This window comes from Portunus trituberculatus, chromosome 13, assembly GCF_017591435.1.
Source record: "Portunus trituberculatus isolate SZX2019 chromosome 13, ASM1759143v1, whole genome shotgun sequence".
Lineage (NCBI taxonomy): Eukaryota > Metazoa > Arthropoda > Malacostraca > Decapoda > Portunidae > Portunus > Portunus trituberculatus.
This window is the reverse complement of record NC_059267.1, coordinates 9,281,742-9,297,664: the sequence shown is the minus strand read 5'-3', so window position 1 is coordinate 9,297,664 and position 15,923 is coordinate 9,281,742. Positions and strand designations below refer to the sequence as shown.

The 15,923-nt window shown below is 38.7% G+C and overlaps 1 protein-coding gene across 1 annotated transcript in view; it reads right to left on the bottom strand.

Annotated features, from left to right (window-relative positions):
* LOC123503187 (DNA methyltransferase 1-associated protein 1-like) overlaps nucleotides 1–14,480 on the bottom strand; it is a 33,257-nt gene extending 18,777 nt beyond the window's left edge. Inside the window, exons 1-6 of the mRNA XM_045252734.1 lie at nucleotides 14,363–14,480; nucleotides 11,445–11,674; nucleotides 9,262–9,428; nucleotides 8,645–8,860; nucleotides 2,053–2,160; nucleotides 7–186 (exon numbers count right to left, since the gene is read on the bottom strand). Coding sequence (XP_045108669.1) covers nucleotides 7–186; nucleotides 2,053–2,160; nucleotides 8,645–8,860; nucleotides 9,262–9,428; nucleotides 11,445–11,655 — 882 coding nt within the window. The 5' untranslated portion in view covers nucleotides 11,656–11,674; nucleotides 14,363–14,480. The remainder of the gene's footprint in view (nucleotides 1–6; nucleotides 187–2,052; nucleotides 2,161–8,644; nucleotides 8,861–9,261; nucleotides 9,429–11,444; nucleotides 11,675–14,362) is intronic.
* Between the last annotated feature and the right edge of the window lie 1,443 nt (nucleotides 14,481–15,923).

Sequence of the window (15,923 nt, the reverse complement as noted above, 5' to 3'; positions counted from 1 at the left end):
GCTCACCGCTGTGTCCAGCTTGGCCACCTTGGTTTGCTGAATCTTCTTCTTGGTGGTCTTAGTCATCTTGCGGGAGTCTGTGTCAGCGCTGATCAGCTTCTGCAAGTCCTGAGTTTTCTTCTCCCTTTCCTTCTTGCGAGCCTCAATCTTGCGCAGCTCGTTGATAAGCTGCTGCTCCTCCTCAATCTATGAGACACAGGCAAAGTGTGTTGAAGACACCACCACAGCAACACTCATAAAGGCTTAGCATCATAAAGATAAGACACAAATATACATGATCTTTGTATTATTCCATCATTATAAACTCATAAATCCTATGAAATCAATCATTCACATGGGTACTGATGAATGAACTAAAAAGCCAAAGAGATTGTGAAACAAGAGATAGATTGAAAACCTAAAATCACCAGAGTAAGATGAAATGCATTCTGAAATATCAAAAGAAAGTATGAATATTATTAGTGAACATTTAGAATCAAGAGCAATCCCATCAATGTGTAGAGAGTTAATACAGCTCTCATCTTAAAAGCAAATAAAATGTTGATGCCAAGCCATAATTACTTAGTCAACTTGACTCAAAATGTTAGAAAAATACTGATAGCAGATAACTGTGAGAAACGTTGGGACTTTTTTTAAAAGCATAAGTTGATAAAGGACTCACAGTGTGGCTTCTCAAACAAACTTGTTGAGTTTATAAAGTTGATGGCACAACAGTTTATGTTGGTTATGATATATCTCCAGGACTGAAGTACAGCACTTAATAAGGTGCCCCATCAAAGGCTCTTAATGTTAGGATGTATGGGAAAAGAAATGCAGTAGATGGGGCAATTTTAAGCAAGACCAGGTCAACGTCAACCACGAGTTACAATGAATGGCTGTAAATCTAAGTGAGGTTAAGTACGTGTACATAAAATAAGTTCTAGAACTTCCATGATATAAAATGATTTAAATAATGGAACTGGTCATGACAGGTAAATTTCAGATATATGTAATACAAAAACAGGTAAGCCATATTCCAATGCAACTGTCCAGCAGCCATATTCAAATAATGATGAACAAAGGACAAACAGATGGCAAAAAAATTCAGTATAGGTAAATGTAAGGAAAATCCACATAAAAAGTACACAACAAAGCAGGAGGCTCTGATAAGGTTGTTGAGAGAGAGAGAGAGAGAGAGAGAGAGAGAGAGAGAGAGAGAGAGAGAGAGAGAGAGAGAGAGAGAGAGAGAGAGAGAGAGAGAGAGAGAGAGAGAGAGAGAGAGAATCAAATCTCATCTAGACAAAAATGTGCACTTCTGAACTGATTTCTGCACAGAAGGAATGCAAGTCTTTGAGTCAGTAAGGAGAACAATGGTTAATAAAATATAATGGGTACAAAATTTTAAAATTTGTATTCATTAGAGGTGTAGATTATAAGGGAACTAATATTCCAATAGATCAGAAATATAAGAGTGATATAAACAAAACCCTTTGACACAATGATCAGGATAGTACTAGAAATAACAGTTTTATGTTTGATAGTTTGATTGATAAAACAAAGGGAAGAAATTGGTTGTTAAATAGTGACAGAAGACAGGTATGAAGTCAGCAGTCAGGTTGTTGGGTTTGTCACTATGAAGATTAAGAAGAATAGATAAAATTAAGGATAGACATGATAGGTAGACATAGTTTACAGAGACACATGTAAGTTGACTATTTTTTTGCAGCTTCCCTTACTCTCTCATGTTCCTAAGTATATCTACAGTCTTATTCCTTCCATAAGTCAGGTGATGTCCAAGTAATGTGAAAATACTAGAAAGGAGACACTAAATTCCAGTAAATATACATTTGGCCTATTCTTAGGAGGTCAAATCAAGAAGCTGTGGTTTTTAATCTTTCACTCACATATGTTGAGTTCCCTGATTTCCTCAGAATCTATTAGCTTTTAAGGTTTTATAATAAGATTATCACTAGATCAGAGAACCTAAGACTGATGGAGACAAAAGACAGTGGCAAGGAGTGCAGTGCACTGGCAGACTCTTGGCCACCACTGCATCATGCCACAACACATCACCTGCTTGGGTGTTCTGTCCCACAATCTGAGTAGCTGTTGTTTGCGCCGCCGCTCGTGATCACCATCATAATTCACAATCTTGCCTTCTGGTCCTGTCAGATTGTTCACCTGAAATGATGAAAACATTACTATTACACCTTCTATACACCAGGCTGGCAATCTCACACAGGGTGGGCCAAACAAAACACCAAAAATTAACACATCATGCACACTCTTAGCCCTGCTAGTCCCTGGTAGAAAGGGACAATCTCATGGACCATCCTATTATACCCAAGAAGCTTAGGCACAGCACAACTGGCCACATCCCTTAATATTACTAATAATCCATACACCGCTATTTAGCATATCTTTCCTTAATCAATGATCACTCATTTCCAAACACTGTACTGGCCACAAACCTGTTCTTTTTCATCTCCTTCTTTCTTTTAGATACGAATATAGTTTCATTCACTGCTTTTAGTCCTATGAAATATCACATAGAAAGGTTGAACCTGTCACAGCAATTCACACACAAGGGAGCATTGCAACACTGCCACTAAATGATGCTTTCACTTGCTGACTTGCCTGTGTATTCCTATATGGTCTTATTTAATGTGTAGCATATCCATTTTATTCTTAATACAACTCATTTAGTTAAAAGACACCAACACAATTTTTTCATCAGCATAATCTGGTGCCTTTTGACCAAGTACTACAGTTTTAATAAAAATCCTCTAGTTTGCTGTACATTTCAAAATAAGACTCTCATTCTTATTCTGTCCATCTTTCTATTGCAAGACCTAATCAGTATTCTCAATCTTCATCCCTTTCTCTGGTAAACACTGAGATTCCCTGCTTGCTTCCGTATTTCCTCCTTTCTTTGTTATGAACTCTCTCAAAACAAAGGTTTAAAGACACATCCTATTCAGCATTTTGGGAACTAGCACTGAAATGGGACTATTCTTTTCCTCAAAATTTTTATTGCTATTGGCCAGTGACTCTCCTGCGTAAATAAATGTGTACCAGCTAGTGGCAGCATTACTATTTGACTAAACAGCTATGACAGAATTAAATGATGACACAACTGATAGGTGAAGCCTGGTGTGTGACCCCCATGTCTTCATACCCACACAACACAATGCTCTCTATTATATGTTAGGGGAGAAAATTGGCAAAAAAAAAAAAAAAAAAAAAAAAGCCCACTCCCCTTACAGATTCAAAATGGTTAGCCAAAAGACTGGGATAAATGTCTTCAAACCTCCCAGCAGAGGATAGAAATCAAAGCTTTGTGCCAGACTCTATCAAAAGCTTTTGATATGTCTAATGAAGCAACAGCAAAAGCTTCACCGAAATCTCTAAAAGAGGATGACTAAGACTCAGTAAGGAAAGCCAAATCACCAGTAGAGCGACCTTGACGGAAGGCATACTGGCGATCAGAGAGAAGACTGTGAAGTCAAAAATGTATATATATATATATATATATATATATATATATATATATATATATATATATATATATATATATATATATATAAAGTAAGGCCTTGCACTTGGCGAACTAATTAGTCTGGCGAAACTACCGCCAAATGCGAATTTTGCCAAGCACGAGTTCTTTACACCAGATAAATTACCTAAAAAATGCCTCAATCAGTCTCTGGCCATTGCCAAAGTCCATCTTTTGATCCCTGAAATACCATGTTTCCAGCTGAAATCAAATCTTTTGCCTTCACATATTAGAACACATGTACAAAACAGACCAGTAAACAATAAGTAAAGCTAATAAGACATGATATAGAGGCTGTAACTCCCGTTTTTCCACCCGTTTCCCTCGCCCACTTTCGTCCTTGCCGCTACCACCATTGTCCTTCCCCCCACCGGTACCGCCTGTTGACGGTAAATCGCCAGAATTCGTTCCCACGCTAGCAGAACAGAGAGTAGCACAAACAATATGGCTGAAAGGGACTCTCACACTGCGTTCTGATAGGTTTAGAGAGAAGTCTGATGTCACCGGAAAGCCGTGTGGTTCGCCATGCCACCGTCAGGGGACCACCAAGTTTGAATTCAAATTGTCAAGCATGCACTCGGTGGTCCGTGGCCACCCTACCGCCAAAAGTGAATTTCACCAAGCTGAGATTCGCCAAGTGTGGGGGCTTCCTGTATGTGTATATATATATATATATATATATATATATATATATATATATATATACATACAACATTCCAATCAACGAACGTCCACTCAACGAAATTTTGCTACAACAAACGTTTCCTTTTACTACCATCTGCTTGTATAGCGAACACCAAACTCGATTTAACAAAATTTTATCAAGGTAATTTTTTCCAGGTTTGAAAGTCCCGCTGTATCACACAAGCCAACAGGCTTTTGAATATACCAGCGCCTCTCGTGGACAAAACGCGCATCACTCACTCCCCTACCCTTCCCCACTCTTAGTTCAAAACAATAACAGCGTCCAGCAGCAGCTCATCTTCCCTCACTCACATGCCACCAAAATACCCTGCAGCCCTGCAATGTCCCCCCAGCGTTGCTAAGACCAGGAAGTCTCTTACTCTCGAAGTGAAGCTGGATATTATTCACAGACACGAGAGAGGTGAGAAAACTAATAGCATTGCTTGCCACCATGACTTGACTCCATCTACTGTCTCTACTATTTTCAAGTCAGCAGACTCTATTAAGAAGGCTGGTGAGACAGTATCTTCCTTGCAAGCTAAAAGAACCACCTGAACTCGTGACTCTGCAATGGATAAAATGGAAAGCCTTGTGGAAATGTGGTACATAAGTTTTGTATGTGGTACAATGATGCGTCCTTTATTTACATTCCACAGGTTGCCAGCTAGCGTCTTTCCTGCTCCACTCTCCCTCCCTTCATAAATTTAAGATCATCAACATTATAGAGTTACTTACATACATACATCAGTGTACATTATAATGATTTAGTCTTCAATTAAACTACTTAAATGTTTAACTTCATAATTTTTACTTTCATGAAACCATTTACTGTACTTTGATGCACTCTTGCTTTGTTTACCCTTAATGGAAGCACAAGTCAGGGGTCAAACTTGTTATAATCGGTTCTTCTTAGCAACGCTAGGTAAAATTGCAGGGCTGGTTGCAGGGCGTTTTGGTGGCACGTTGAGCGAGGGAGGTTGAGCTGCTACTGGACGCTGTTATTGTTTTGAACTAAGAGCGGGGAAGGGTAGGGGAGTGAGTGCTGCATGTTTTGTCCATGAGAGGTGCTGGTGTATTCAAAATCCTGTCGGCTTGCATGATATGAAAGGGCTTTCAAACTTGGAAAAAATTACCTGAATAAAATTTCGTTAAAGTGAGTTTGGTGTTCATTATACGAGCAGATGGTAGTAAAAGGAAACGTTCGTTGTAGCGAAATTTCATTGTGTAAACGTTTGTTGTAGCGAAATTTCAGTCTAAACGTTCGTTAAGCAGGGGTTGCCTGTGTGTGTATATATATATATATATATATATATATATATATATATATATATATATATATATATATATATATATATATATATATATATATATATATATATATATATATATATATATATATATATATATATATATTGACCAATTATTGACCGCCGATATTAAGCATTTTGACGCACATCGGCATCAGCCTTTTTTTTTTTTTTTTATTTGACGGCCGATAAGAGATAAATTTAAAACTAGGTTATTTTGGCTCTGATGCAGCCGTGCCTCTCTGTCTGTTGTCACTACTCTGTCTCCAGCATCTGATTGGTTACAAGCAGAGCCACGGCAACAACCAATCAGCAGTGAAAGCTGTGTATGCTCAGTGTTTACACACACGGTGGAGAACAAGAAACATGTAGAAGAAGGAAGTTGTGGTGTGGGTTAAAGTCATTGGCAGATCTAGGGGTTGGTTAATTGGGCTCAAGCCCTAAATGTTTTTCCAAGAGCCCCAGATCTGGTCTGGGATCTGAGGAAAAGAATAGTGTGAGTGTAATGTGCACCAAACATTACAATTAATTCTGAAGTCTTCTCCGTGCCTAATGTCCACTTTGAATTGGTGGTAAGTTGAAGTAGAGAAATTGTAGTTTCGGTGTGCATGGCAGCGAAAAAAAAAATAAATAAATCAGCGTATGCACCCTCGAGGTTAAGCCCCAGATCGCCTAGAATCCTAGATTCGCCCCTGGTTAAAGTTTGGAGGATAGTGCCGGTGCTGCCAACTGTTTGTAGTGAGCAATTTCATAGAAACATTTTCAGGAGTAACTTATGAAAATTTCTCTCATGCCCTCCCCCAACCTCCTATTCTTTTCCCCTTTTCTCTCGTGTTAATAAACTTATAAGGCAAATAAAACATGTTTATATATATATATATATATATATATATATATATATATATATATATATATATATATATATATATATACACTACAAATAAATATCGGCTCCAATTATCAGGCTCCTTGACCACTAATAATCGGTATCAGTATCGGCTCTGAAAAAACTATATCGGTCAATCTCTAATATACATACATATACATATATATATATATATATATATATATATATATATATATATATATATATATATGAGAGAGATAGAGATGGGGCTGGGTTCCCAGAGGTTTAGGTCTACCAGCTATCCTGTCATCCACACAAACAGGAACTGCTGGCATATGGTCATATGATTTTTTTTTTCTATTTCTACTTCTTTACTTAAATTTTCCACTTGTTACACTGAAACATTTCAGTTTAATAATATTGCCTACCAAAGGTCTGACATGGTAGTGAATCATTCCTTCATTTCACCTTATAGAAAATCAAAAAGAAAAAATGTGTCACATTTCTGCTTTCTTCTAGTATAATGTAATTCAATTGGGTTACTGTTCAAAGCGTATTGTAGCTTACTGATGATATTATTCAATTTGTGTGAACACACTTTTTACAAAGACAGCTTACACTTTTCCTGAAAATCTGACTACCACACATTCCTCTGGGACACTACCCAGACCCAGACCCTGGAGCAATCTTAGTGTTGACGGACAATAAGTTATTTTCTTATGACTTCCTCTAACAGCTCATTAATCATCCTTCAATTTGTTGCTTTCTTTTATGTAACTATTGTACTGTAGTATGTACCAATACTTGTATTTTCTCCTATTTTCAAAATACTTAGCCTATGATGCTGTTCCTTATGTAGTTTATTGTATTATTAAATCATATACTTCAGTTAAAACTTTTATCAAGTTTAAATCACAAGTCATGCAATGTAATGTATGAAAGCAAACACACCATACATTTTATTCATTCTTAGAGATGAAAATTCTGAAGAGCAAGGCTTTCGTCTGAAATTTGGTTGAAACTATCTTTCTTAAAAGTGGAGTTATTGTTCATAAACTTTAGATGCATTTCTTTGTTTTTAAAAAATGGCACTTGAGACCCTATGGTTCTGAGGGCCCCAAAATAGTCAAAGAATTTCTTATAGTCAGAGGAGTTAGGGATAGACAACACAGATAAATTTAGTTACAGTGCTTATTGAGTTGAAGCCATGTGGTGGAAAACTAGAAAGATTGAAGAGCATGAGCATGAGAGCAAGTCAAGTCATTGCACACAAAGATCCAACATCCAGCTTTGGAATAAAAATGAGGATAGAGGAAGTAGGAGGGAATAGAAAAAGGGTTACTGTCAGTTGCCTCAGACATCTGTATTTCGGCAAGAAAAAGAAGATGAGGTTTAGCAGAGGAGAGATAGTGTTCTACAGATCTAAGACTGCAAATGTTGAAGTTAAAGAAGTAAAAGTTGATGGGGATGTCAGGACATTAATGGTCAATACAGAGAAAGCAGTCCAACCTGGGGACATTAATGATCCCCTCCCCAAAAAGGGACTCTGAGGCTGTTGTTGGAGTCACCATTTTTTTTTTATTTCAAGTGAAGTGTGTGTGTGTGTGTGTATTTACCTAGTTTACCTAGTTGTAGTTTTACAGGGCCTGGGCTTTATGCTCGTGTGGTTCCGTCTCCATAGCTACACTTATCCAATTTTTCTTTAAAACTATGTACACTCTTTGCTGACACCACTTCCTCACTCAAACTGTTCCAAGTCTCAACACATCTTTGTGGGAAACTAAATTTTTTAACATCTCTCAGACATCGTCCCTTCCTTGTGTGTGTGTCTGTGTGTGTGTGTGTGTGTGTGTGTGTGTGTGTGTGTGTGTGTGTGTGTGTGTGTGTGTGTGTGTGTGTGTGTGTGTGTGTGTGTGTGTGTGTGTGTGTAGCAAGTGTTTGTAGTTTTGTGTGAAAGGGGAGAGGTGTCTTTAGAGGACAGGTCGTGACTGCCCAATTGAGTTGTAAGACACAAAGGGAAACGTTCAGCGAGTTCACAGCTAGCTTTGATGGTAAGTTCACAGCAGCCCCCGAACTGATCCTGACCAGAATCGGGCAGACCAGAACCAGTCCAGATCAGAACTAGTGTTACTCAACCTCACTAAGAGTAAATAACTGTTTCGATAATTTACTCCTAGTGAGTAGAGCAGAGGTAAAATAGGTAGAGTAAATTATCGTTTCAATAATATACTACTACCTCCTCCATCTAAACATGAGAAGAAACCATCATACCTTCTTGAGACAGTTGGTAACATTGTAATAACGTTCTTTGAGGTCCTCTATGGAGCGCGCAGTGAGGTGAGAAGGCCAGCGGTCATGGATGATGGGCCAGCGCAGATCAAAGCGGTGGCACAACTCAAACAGGATGTCTGTCTCAGCCCTTGTCCAACCCTCACACAGCAGGTGCTCACTGTACTCTGCATCTGAATAACTGAGCAATTCAACTTTCTGAAAAACAAAATAAAACAGAATGAAGATCAATGGACATGTCTCACTCTAAATATGTATTAGAAATAACAAATTCATAACTCTCTTTCTTCATTTTTTCCTTATTTTTCCAACTTACACAAAAAATTTATAAACTAAAGACTGTTCTATCCCATACAAGTACATGCCAATTTTAAAGGTACTAATATCCTTTTGTGAGCATGTTTCCCTTTTTTTCATACACCGGGGACACAAGCTATTAGTCTCCAGTAGTGTGCTACCTATCCTGAGGCCTTCTTTCATGGAGCAATGCAGAAAGAAGACACAACTGTTATAATAACAAAAACTTCTGGACACTGCAGGGAAATGCTATTTCAGGAAGTAATATGCTGGAAAGTTTGAAGGGCAACATTCCCTATCACCTTGTTGAACATGGCGAAGGGATATTCCTTGCCCTCATCACAGGTGCGGCGCCAGTGGTAGAACACTGCGCCGTCCTTGCGAGCCGGGTTGGTGAACGGCATCCACTTCCATGGCCGCACTCGCTTCATGCCCAGCTTTGCCTTTACACTCTTGTAGCCTTGGCCAGCTGCAGGACGTAAAGTAACATAACATCACAACATAAGGACAGTCTTAGGAACCTTGAGCAATGAAAAAAAAAAAAAAAAAAAAAAAAAAAAAAAACATGATAATGAAAAATATACAATCATTCTTGATGCCAGTTAACAAATTAATTTTGCAATTATTGAAATATTGAGGAACATAACTTATTCTTAAATCTTTATTCACTAATACAATTTTGCTATTTTTTCACACCAGATTTGTGAAAATGAGTCAGATGTGCTCTTCTCAAACAACTCATAATGATCACAAGAGAGACCAATTATCGTAGCCATGACACCCACTTTTCCCCACCCATAAAGAAATCCCCCAAGGATATGGTTTGTGAGCCAGACATGGCTCTTTTTATGACTGCATGTGACTCACAGATAAAATCTTAGCTAACATTTCTTAACAATATGAATAATGAATAATTCTGTTGCCATTTTAAAGTATGTGTCATTGGTGGGAGTAAAAAACATGATTGAACAAACTGGTGAAAATACAGTCTCTAACTGCCTGTTTTTGCTCCAAAGATTATCCAAGCTGTCAAGTAAGCACAAGTGGACAGGGGAAAAAAAAAAAAAAAAAAAATCCAAAGACCAGATGATTTTCAATACTTGGAATACGCTTCCAGTCGCATATCACACACTGATGCATGTAAGCATTGCTGTACTGGCCATGTTTGGCTCTACATATGCATGTGAGTAATTGTTCTCGCATCTGAAATACCAACCTATGGTCACATTTAACAAATGGAAGCCTCAATGCCTGCATGAAGCTTAACCTGACCAAGTATCAACCAGACAACAAAACCATCAGCAAAACCATGCAGCACCGTAAGTTACATTCGTCATCTTGGTAAGAAGTACGTATTTAATTTATTATTGATTAGCTTCTGTATAATGTAATAAAAGGAATAAATTCAGATCATTATTATATTCTAAAATTTTTAGTTCTACTTAAAAAATGAATGCATTTAGTTGTATTTATTGATAAAAAAAATATATGGCTCTCCCAGAAATATATTTAAAATTATTTTACTTTCATGGATCGCTCAGCCAAAAAAAGGTCTATAGATTGCTAAAGACCACATGCAAGACATAACTTTTATAAGCCTGAAGCATTGAAAACCAAGACATAATTAGCTGGGTAATCTTGAAGTACTGACTGAAGAGATGAATGATTAAACTAGCCACAAATTAGACCTTCAAGGCATCCTTGCATGTAGCAGCGCATGTAAGCCTGTCACTAATGCAGATCAAAGCAAATATAAAGCTAAGTACAGAGTGACACCCTCAGAATTCGGTCAGACAACTAAAGTGTTGGGATAAGCCCCACAAAATCCTTAGTCACTCTCTGCTTTGCCTTATCGTAAGTAATAGAAAAATTTGAGTGTCTCAGTTTCATGTGTCCAGTATAATGTTGTTTCCATTCATTTTTGATGTTGAGAAGTGAGGGAATATTAGTTGTGGTACTTTGCATATAATGATCACATGTTTTATGGTCTTTGGTTTTACATGTTTGATTTTTATGTGACTAATATGCTTGTGTATCTCCTTGTTTTTAGTGTTTGTGCTGATGAAAAGTGATGCATTACTGAGTTACCTAATTACTTTAATGAAAAGAAATAAAAGACTTGATGATAAAAGACTTAATGATTTCTTACTGCATTGTTAAATGAAATTTTTATGAACTTGTACTAATATGAGGAATTATTGTCTATTATCCCTTATGATTATTTTTGGAGTGATTGTTTGGCAGGTAATAAAAAATTATAGCTTCTTTTGAGCTGTTTGTGGCTTACCTGACTGTGAACCCATCATCTTGTCACTTGGTAATTTGAATTTTAGTGTTGAAGTGTTGAGCAGTATTCAGTAAGTAAATACAGACATAAGCAGTTTTTGCATAACTTGAGGTAAGTTAGAAGGTTATGACACAGTTTTCAATTTCCATTTAAGAGGAAATCCAGTAAGCCAGACTGCAGTGTGTGGTGGAGACTCACCACTGTCAGTGGGCAGCAGCGGTGGCAGGTCCTTGTTAGAGTCTGAGTACAGTAGCGCGTACAACTCCCGGTGCATCCCCTCTGGCCGCCGCATCACCTCTTTTTCCTTCTTCCTCTTGGGTGCATCCTTGCGCAGGCCTAGGATGACCTCCTTGCTCACCTCAGGTGTTGGGGACCTCTCCAGCTCCAAGATGTCCCGTACATCGGCCATCTTGTTCCAGGACCTTTAGCTAAAGAGAAAAGAAGTAACTCAGAATGCTTTAGTTTTCTAACATTAAACAATAATTACCCAATTGTTATAACCTTCTCCATAAATTCAGGAAACTATGAACTGTCACTGATCAAGTAAAATGAGTGAGTACTTTAAGTACTTTAACAACTGAGGGTGGGTTGGTGGAGAACAGCCATCCAGCTAGGTTATAATGTTGGCTTTGGTTAGTGTTCATTTGGGTTTTCACTAGATGTAGTGGATACAGCCACAAATGTGGTATATTGTTGGCAAAGTTGTTTGATTCAAATGGCATTTTTCTCCTTAGACTTTTAAAAAGTGACAAAAATGGTCTATATTAGCATTCCCCAACTAAAAACCCTGTTTTCCCTCAAGGTCCCCAAGCTTGCTATTCTTTGGGAGGGAATTGGTGAAGATAGGGAAGAAGGGCTTGTTGTAAATATTTACCCATATAAGTATTATTCCAGTAGTCTTTATCATTCTATTAGGAATTTGTAACTGAAAGAGCAGGGTGAGTCTCTGCCTCCCCTAGGTTAGGATCGATTATGAGTTAAGTTTAGTTAGTTTAGGTTAGATTTGATCAATATTTTTCAAATTTTGCCAAGCATGGTCTCATAAGACTTTTTGAAACTGCAAAATTTGGTCTATTTTGCCTTTCTTCACACAAAACCCTGACTTTCCTAACAGGTCCCCAAGTTTGTTTGTGTTGGGGAGGAAGCTCGTTGCAAAAGGGAGAAAGGCCTTGTTCTATAGTTTGACTTGTGAATATACTACTGTGACATGCATATGTCATGAGTTACTGACAAGGACTTAGAGTAAACATTAACACAATCCTTGGGTCAATTTGCACTCTTATCCAACCATGAAAGCCATCATGTGGCTTAGGTGTGTTTTTCTGATGAAAAATGTAGTGAAATGATTAATTGTATACATCACTTCAGTCGCAAATTAATATTTTTCAAGTTATAACTTTTTCTAAAGTTCAACATAGCTATGTCTACCTCTCATTCCCAATGATCTTGGGGAACCTGTTAGAAATCAGGGTTTTAGGGTGGGAAATGATTAAAATAAGTAATGTGCATTGCTAAAAAGGTCGGAAATCAACAAAAATCACATAAAAAAATCTGAAAATACTTTGATGGCTGTGGCGGCAAGCACTGCTTCGTTTACATCGAGTAGTGTTGCCAACTCCACGCTTCTGGCTGTATACAAATCATCACAGCCCCAAAGGATACTACACTAAAAGCAACTTTAAAACCAAACCTAACCGAGCTAACGATACCTAAGGTCTGACAACTTCATGAAGATCGTTTAGGCGTTGGCTATTTCAGGGATTTCCCAACCTGCGGCACTGTCACACATGCACCAATATGCACCTCAAGTCAGGTACTTAATACTTCGTAATTGAATGGTATTGTAGTACATATTCATTGTGATACTCTAAAAAGGCAAGTTAGAGTAATTTGTTTATTTTCAAATATATTTTGCATTGTTTTTGCAAACACAACAATACTTGACAACGTTTCCTCCAAGTGTTGTCACATCCCTTTGGGTGACCGAGTGAGGTCACAGGTCAAAGTGACCGTGTTAATCCATGGGTCACTTCCTCTCCTGCTACCACCCAGAATGAGAGAGCGAGAGAGAGAGAGAGAGAGAGAGAGAGAGAGAGAGAGTGGTGTGTGGGAAGCAAGGTTCTCATTGACACATAGGCTCTAATCCCATAATTTGCCCAGTACAAGGTTTGGCACCGCCACAGGTCAGGAAATCCCCGAAAAAGCCAACACCTGAACGATCTTCATAAAATGGTCAGACCATAACCACGCTATTGGTCAGAGGTGGTTCTGAGGAAGATGTATTAATGGCGTGTGTCACCTCAACTAGGTTACATTAGCTAGGCTTGATTAGGTTAGGCTAAGGTTAGGGTCAAGTTAGTTTTGATTAGCACATTTTCATTCCCATGTCATGTCAACTGACTGAAAGAGCTACAAAGGGGGAGCCAGGAAACAAGAAGAGCTTGAGGGACTACTTCAGTAGGGCAAAGCACCAAACCCAATGTAATAGGCTAGATAATTATGCTGGGTTTTAGTTAGGAACCCTTGGAGGGGGGGGGCCCATCTCCCAGCTACAAGGTTCTAAGGTTGGGTTCGTTTAGTATCCCTTGGGGGACTCTAGTGTAACTGGTATAGCTGGAAGCGGAGCGTTGGCAACGCTACTCGATGAGTCGATATAAACAAAGCAACGCTCGCCGCAGCGCATTCGATCGCCGCTAAAGACATCAAAGTAGTTTCAATTTTCAGATTTTATAATGTGATTTTGTTGATTTCCGACCTTTTTTGCAATTCACATTATTCAATTTAATGCTCCCCCATCCAAAAAACCCAATTTTCTACAGGACCCCGTAGATCGTTGGGAACGAGGTAGGCTTTAGTTGGAGGTTCAAAATAGTCATAACTCAAAAAATATTCATTTGCGACGGAAATGACATATACCATCAATCATTTCACTATATTTCTCACCAGAAAAACACAAGCCACATGACAGATTCCATGGATGGGTGAAAATGTAAATTGCTCCATCCTAGTTAAATCCTGTGCCACAAACACTCCTACATTTCATTCAGTTTTGTTACACACATGACTTTCATCAACGAACTCTCACAGCATAACCAAAGCTCAGACAATCTACTTACGGCAGCTGATGAATGGCGAGGCTCAGTGGTAAGGATTTTTGGTATATTGAATGTTAAATAGAGGCCCACCGCTCACTCACTAAGCCTTTCTGTTTACATCCCACAGCTGAGGATTACGGCCCTACCAACTTATCTTGCTTTGAGCTTTCATTTTTCCCCTGTCTACTTATTAGTCAATTGATTGCTCTACTTATTTTTCCATTTACTCAATAATTTCCATCTATTTCTTGAGCTATTTGCCGTACTTTATTTAACTTCCCAGACTAACAAGTCGTATTTTCTATTTTTTTTATTTATTATTTATTTTATTTATTTTTTTTTTCCTGTTGGTTGCCTTCATCATAATTACCTTGTTGGTGGCAAGCGCAAGCTATAGTCCGGCTAAGCTGAGATGGTTCCTGGGTCTCGTGCGGGCTGAGAAGTTTTACAGATCTGTGGAACCTGTCAGTTTCATCAATATCTGCTTCAGGGTCATCAGGTTTTATCTGGCAGTAACTCAACCTCGGCCTGAAGACCATCAAAGGCCACCAGCCGCTGCTCAAAAACACAAACATCAGACAGAATCTAACAACTCAAAGCTGGTGTCAGTGTCTTCACATAAATCTTGGATTTCTTTCATACTCCGTGACATCCACCCTTTTTGGATGACCCACTCTTCTTGCGAGCTTCTTTCAAACCCTGAGTCATCATTCTGGCAATAAACCGGGCTTAAATACCTTCTAGTACAATCCATTTAAAGCAGTGGTCCTTAACTTTTTTCATTGCCCGTACCCCTTAATATCTCAGAAAAATTTTTCGTACCCCCTCCAATATAAATACTATACAAACATATGAAAAAGATTAGTGATAGTGTTTACACCACTAGCTTAAAAAATTGAGACAATTATAGTAAGAGAAAAATTAGGAAAATATGTTCTGCTTTCTCATGATAAATATACGGTACCATTGCACTGGCTGCCATGTCTCGTACCCCTAGGTTTAAGGTTTCGTACCCCTTGGGGGTACAGGTATCCCAGGTTAAGAACCACTGATCTAAAGGCTCCCGGGTCTGGGTACCATAAGTGTTGAAGAGACTCAGGCAAAATCTTGACAAAACTAGCTCGCTCAATGGAGCTTATAACAAAGACGCAGGTACACATATTCTTAACCACCACACAACACTTACTAGGCGGCTATAGTTGATGCGCGAAAGGCAGGAAACTGACCAGACAGAATGAAACACGACAGTATAGACACACAGGCACACTGGGTGAAAAGGACAGGCACTGGGGTACCTACACTTGGGTGCTTTATTGAAGTCTATATAGACATGCACACGCAGATACATCACGCAGTCAGCGGCATCCAAGGGCACGTGAATCATCCCACGTCACATGCGCGCAGCATCTGTCACTCACTGTATACTGCATTTGGGGGCGTCCAAGGCACCTGTGAGGCAGAGAGGGCACTGTATGGAGAACGTGTACACAACACTGGTAAGGCGAGAGAGGAAGACACCTGCATCTTCTGTTGGTAGGGTACCCAACTCGTGTCTGTCTTTGGTCGGCGCCCAAATTGCAGC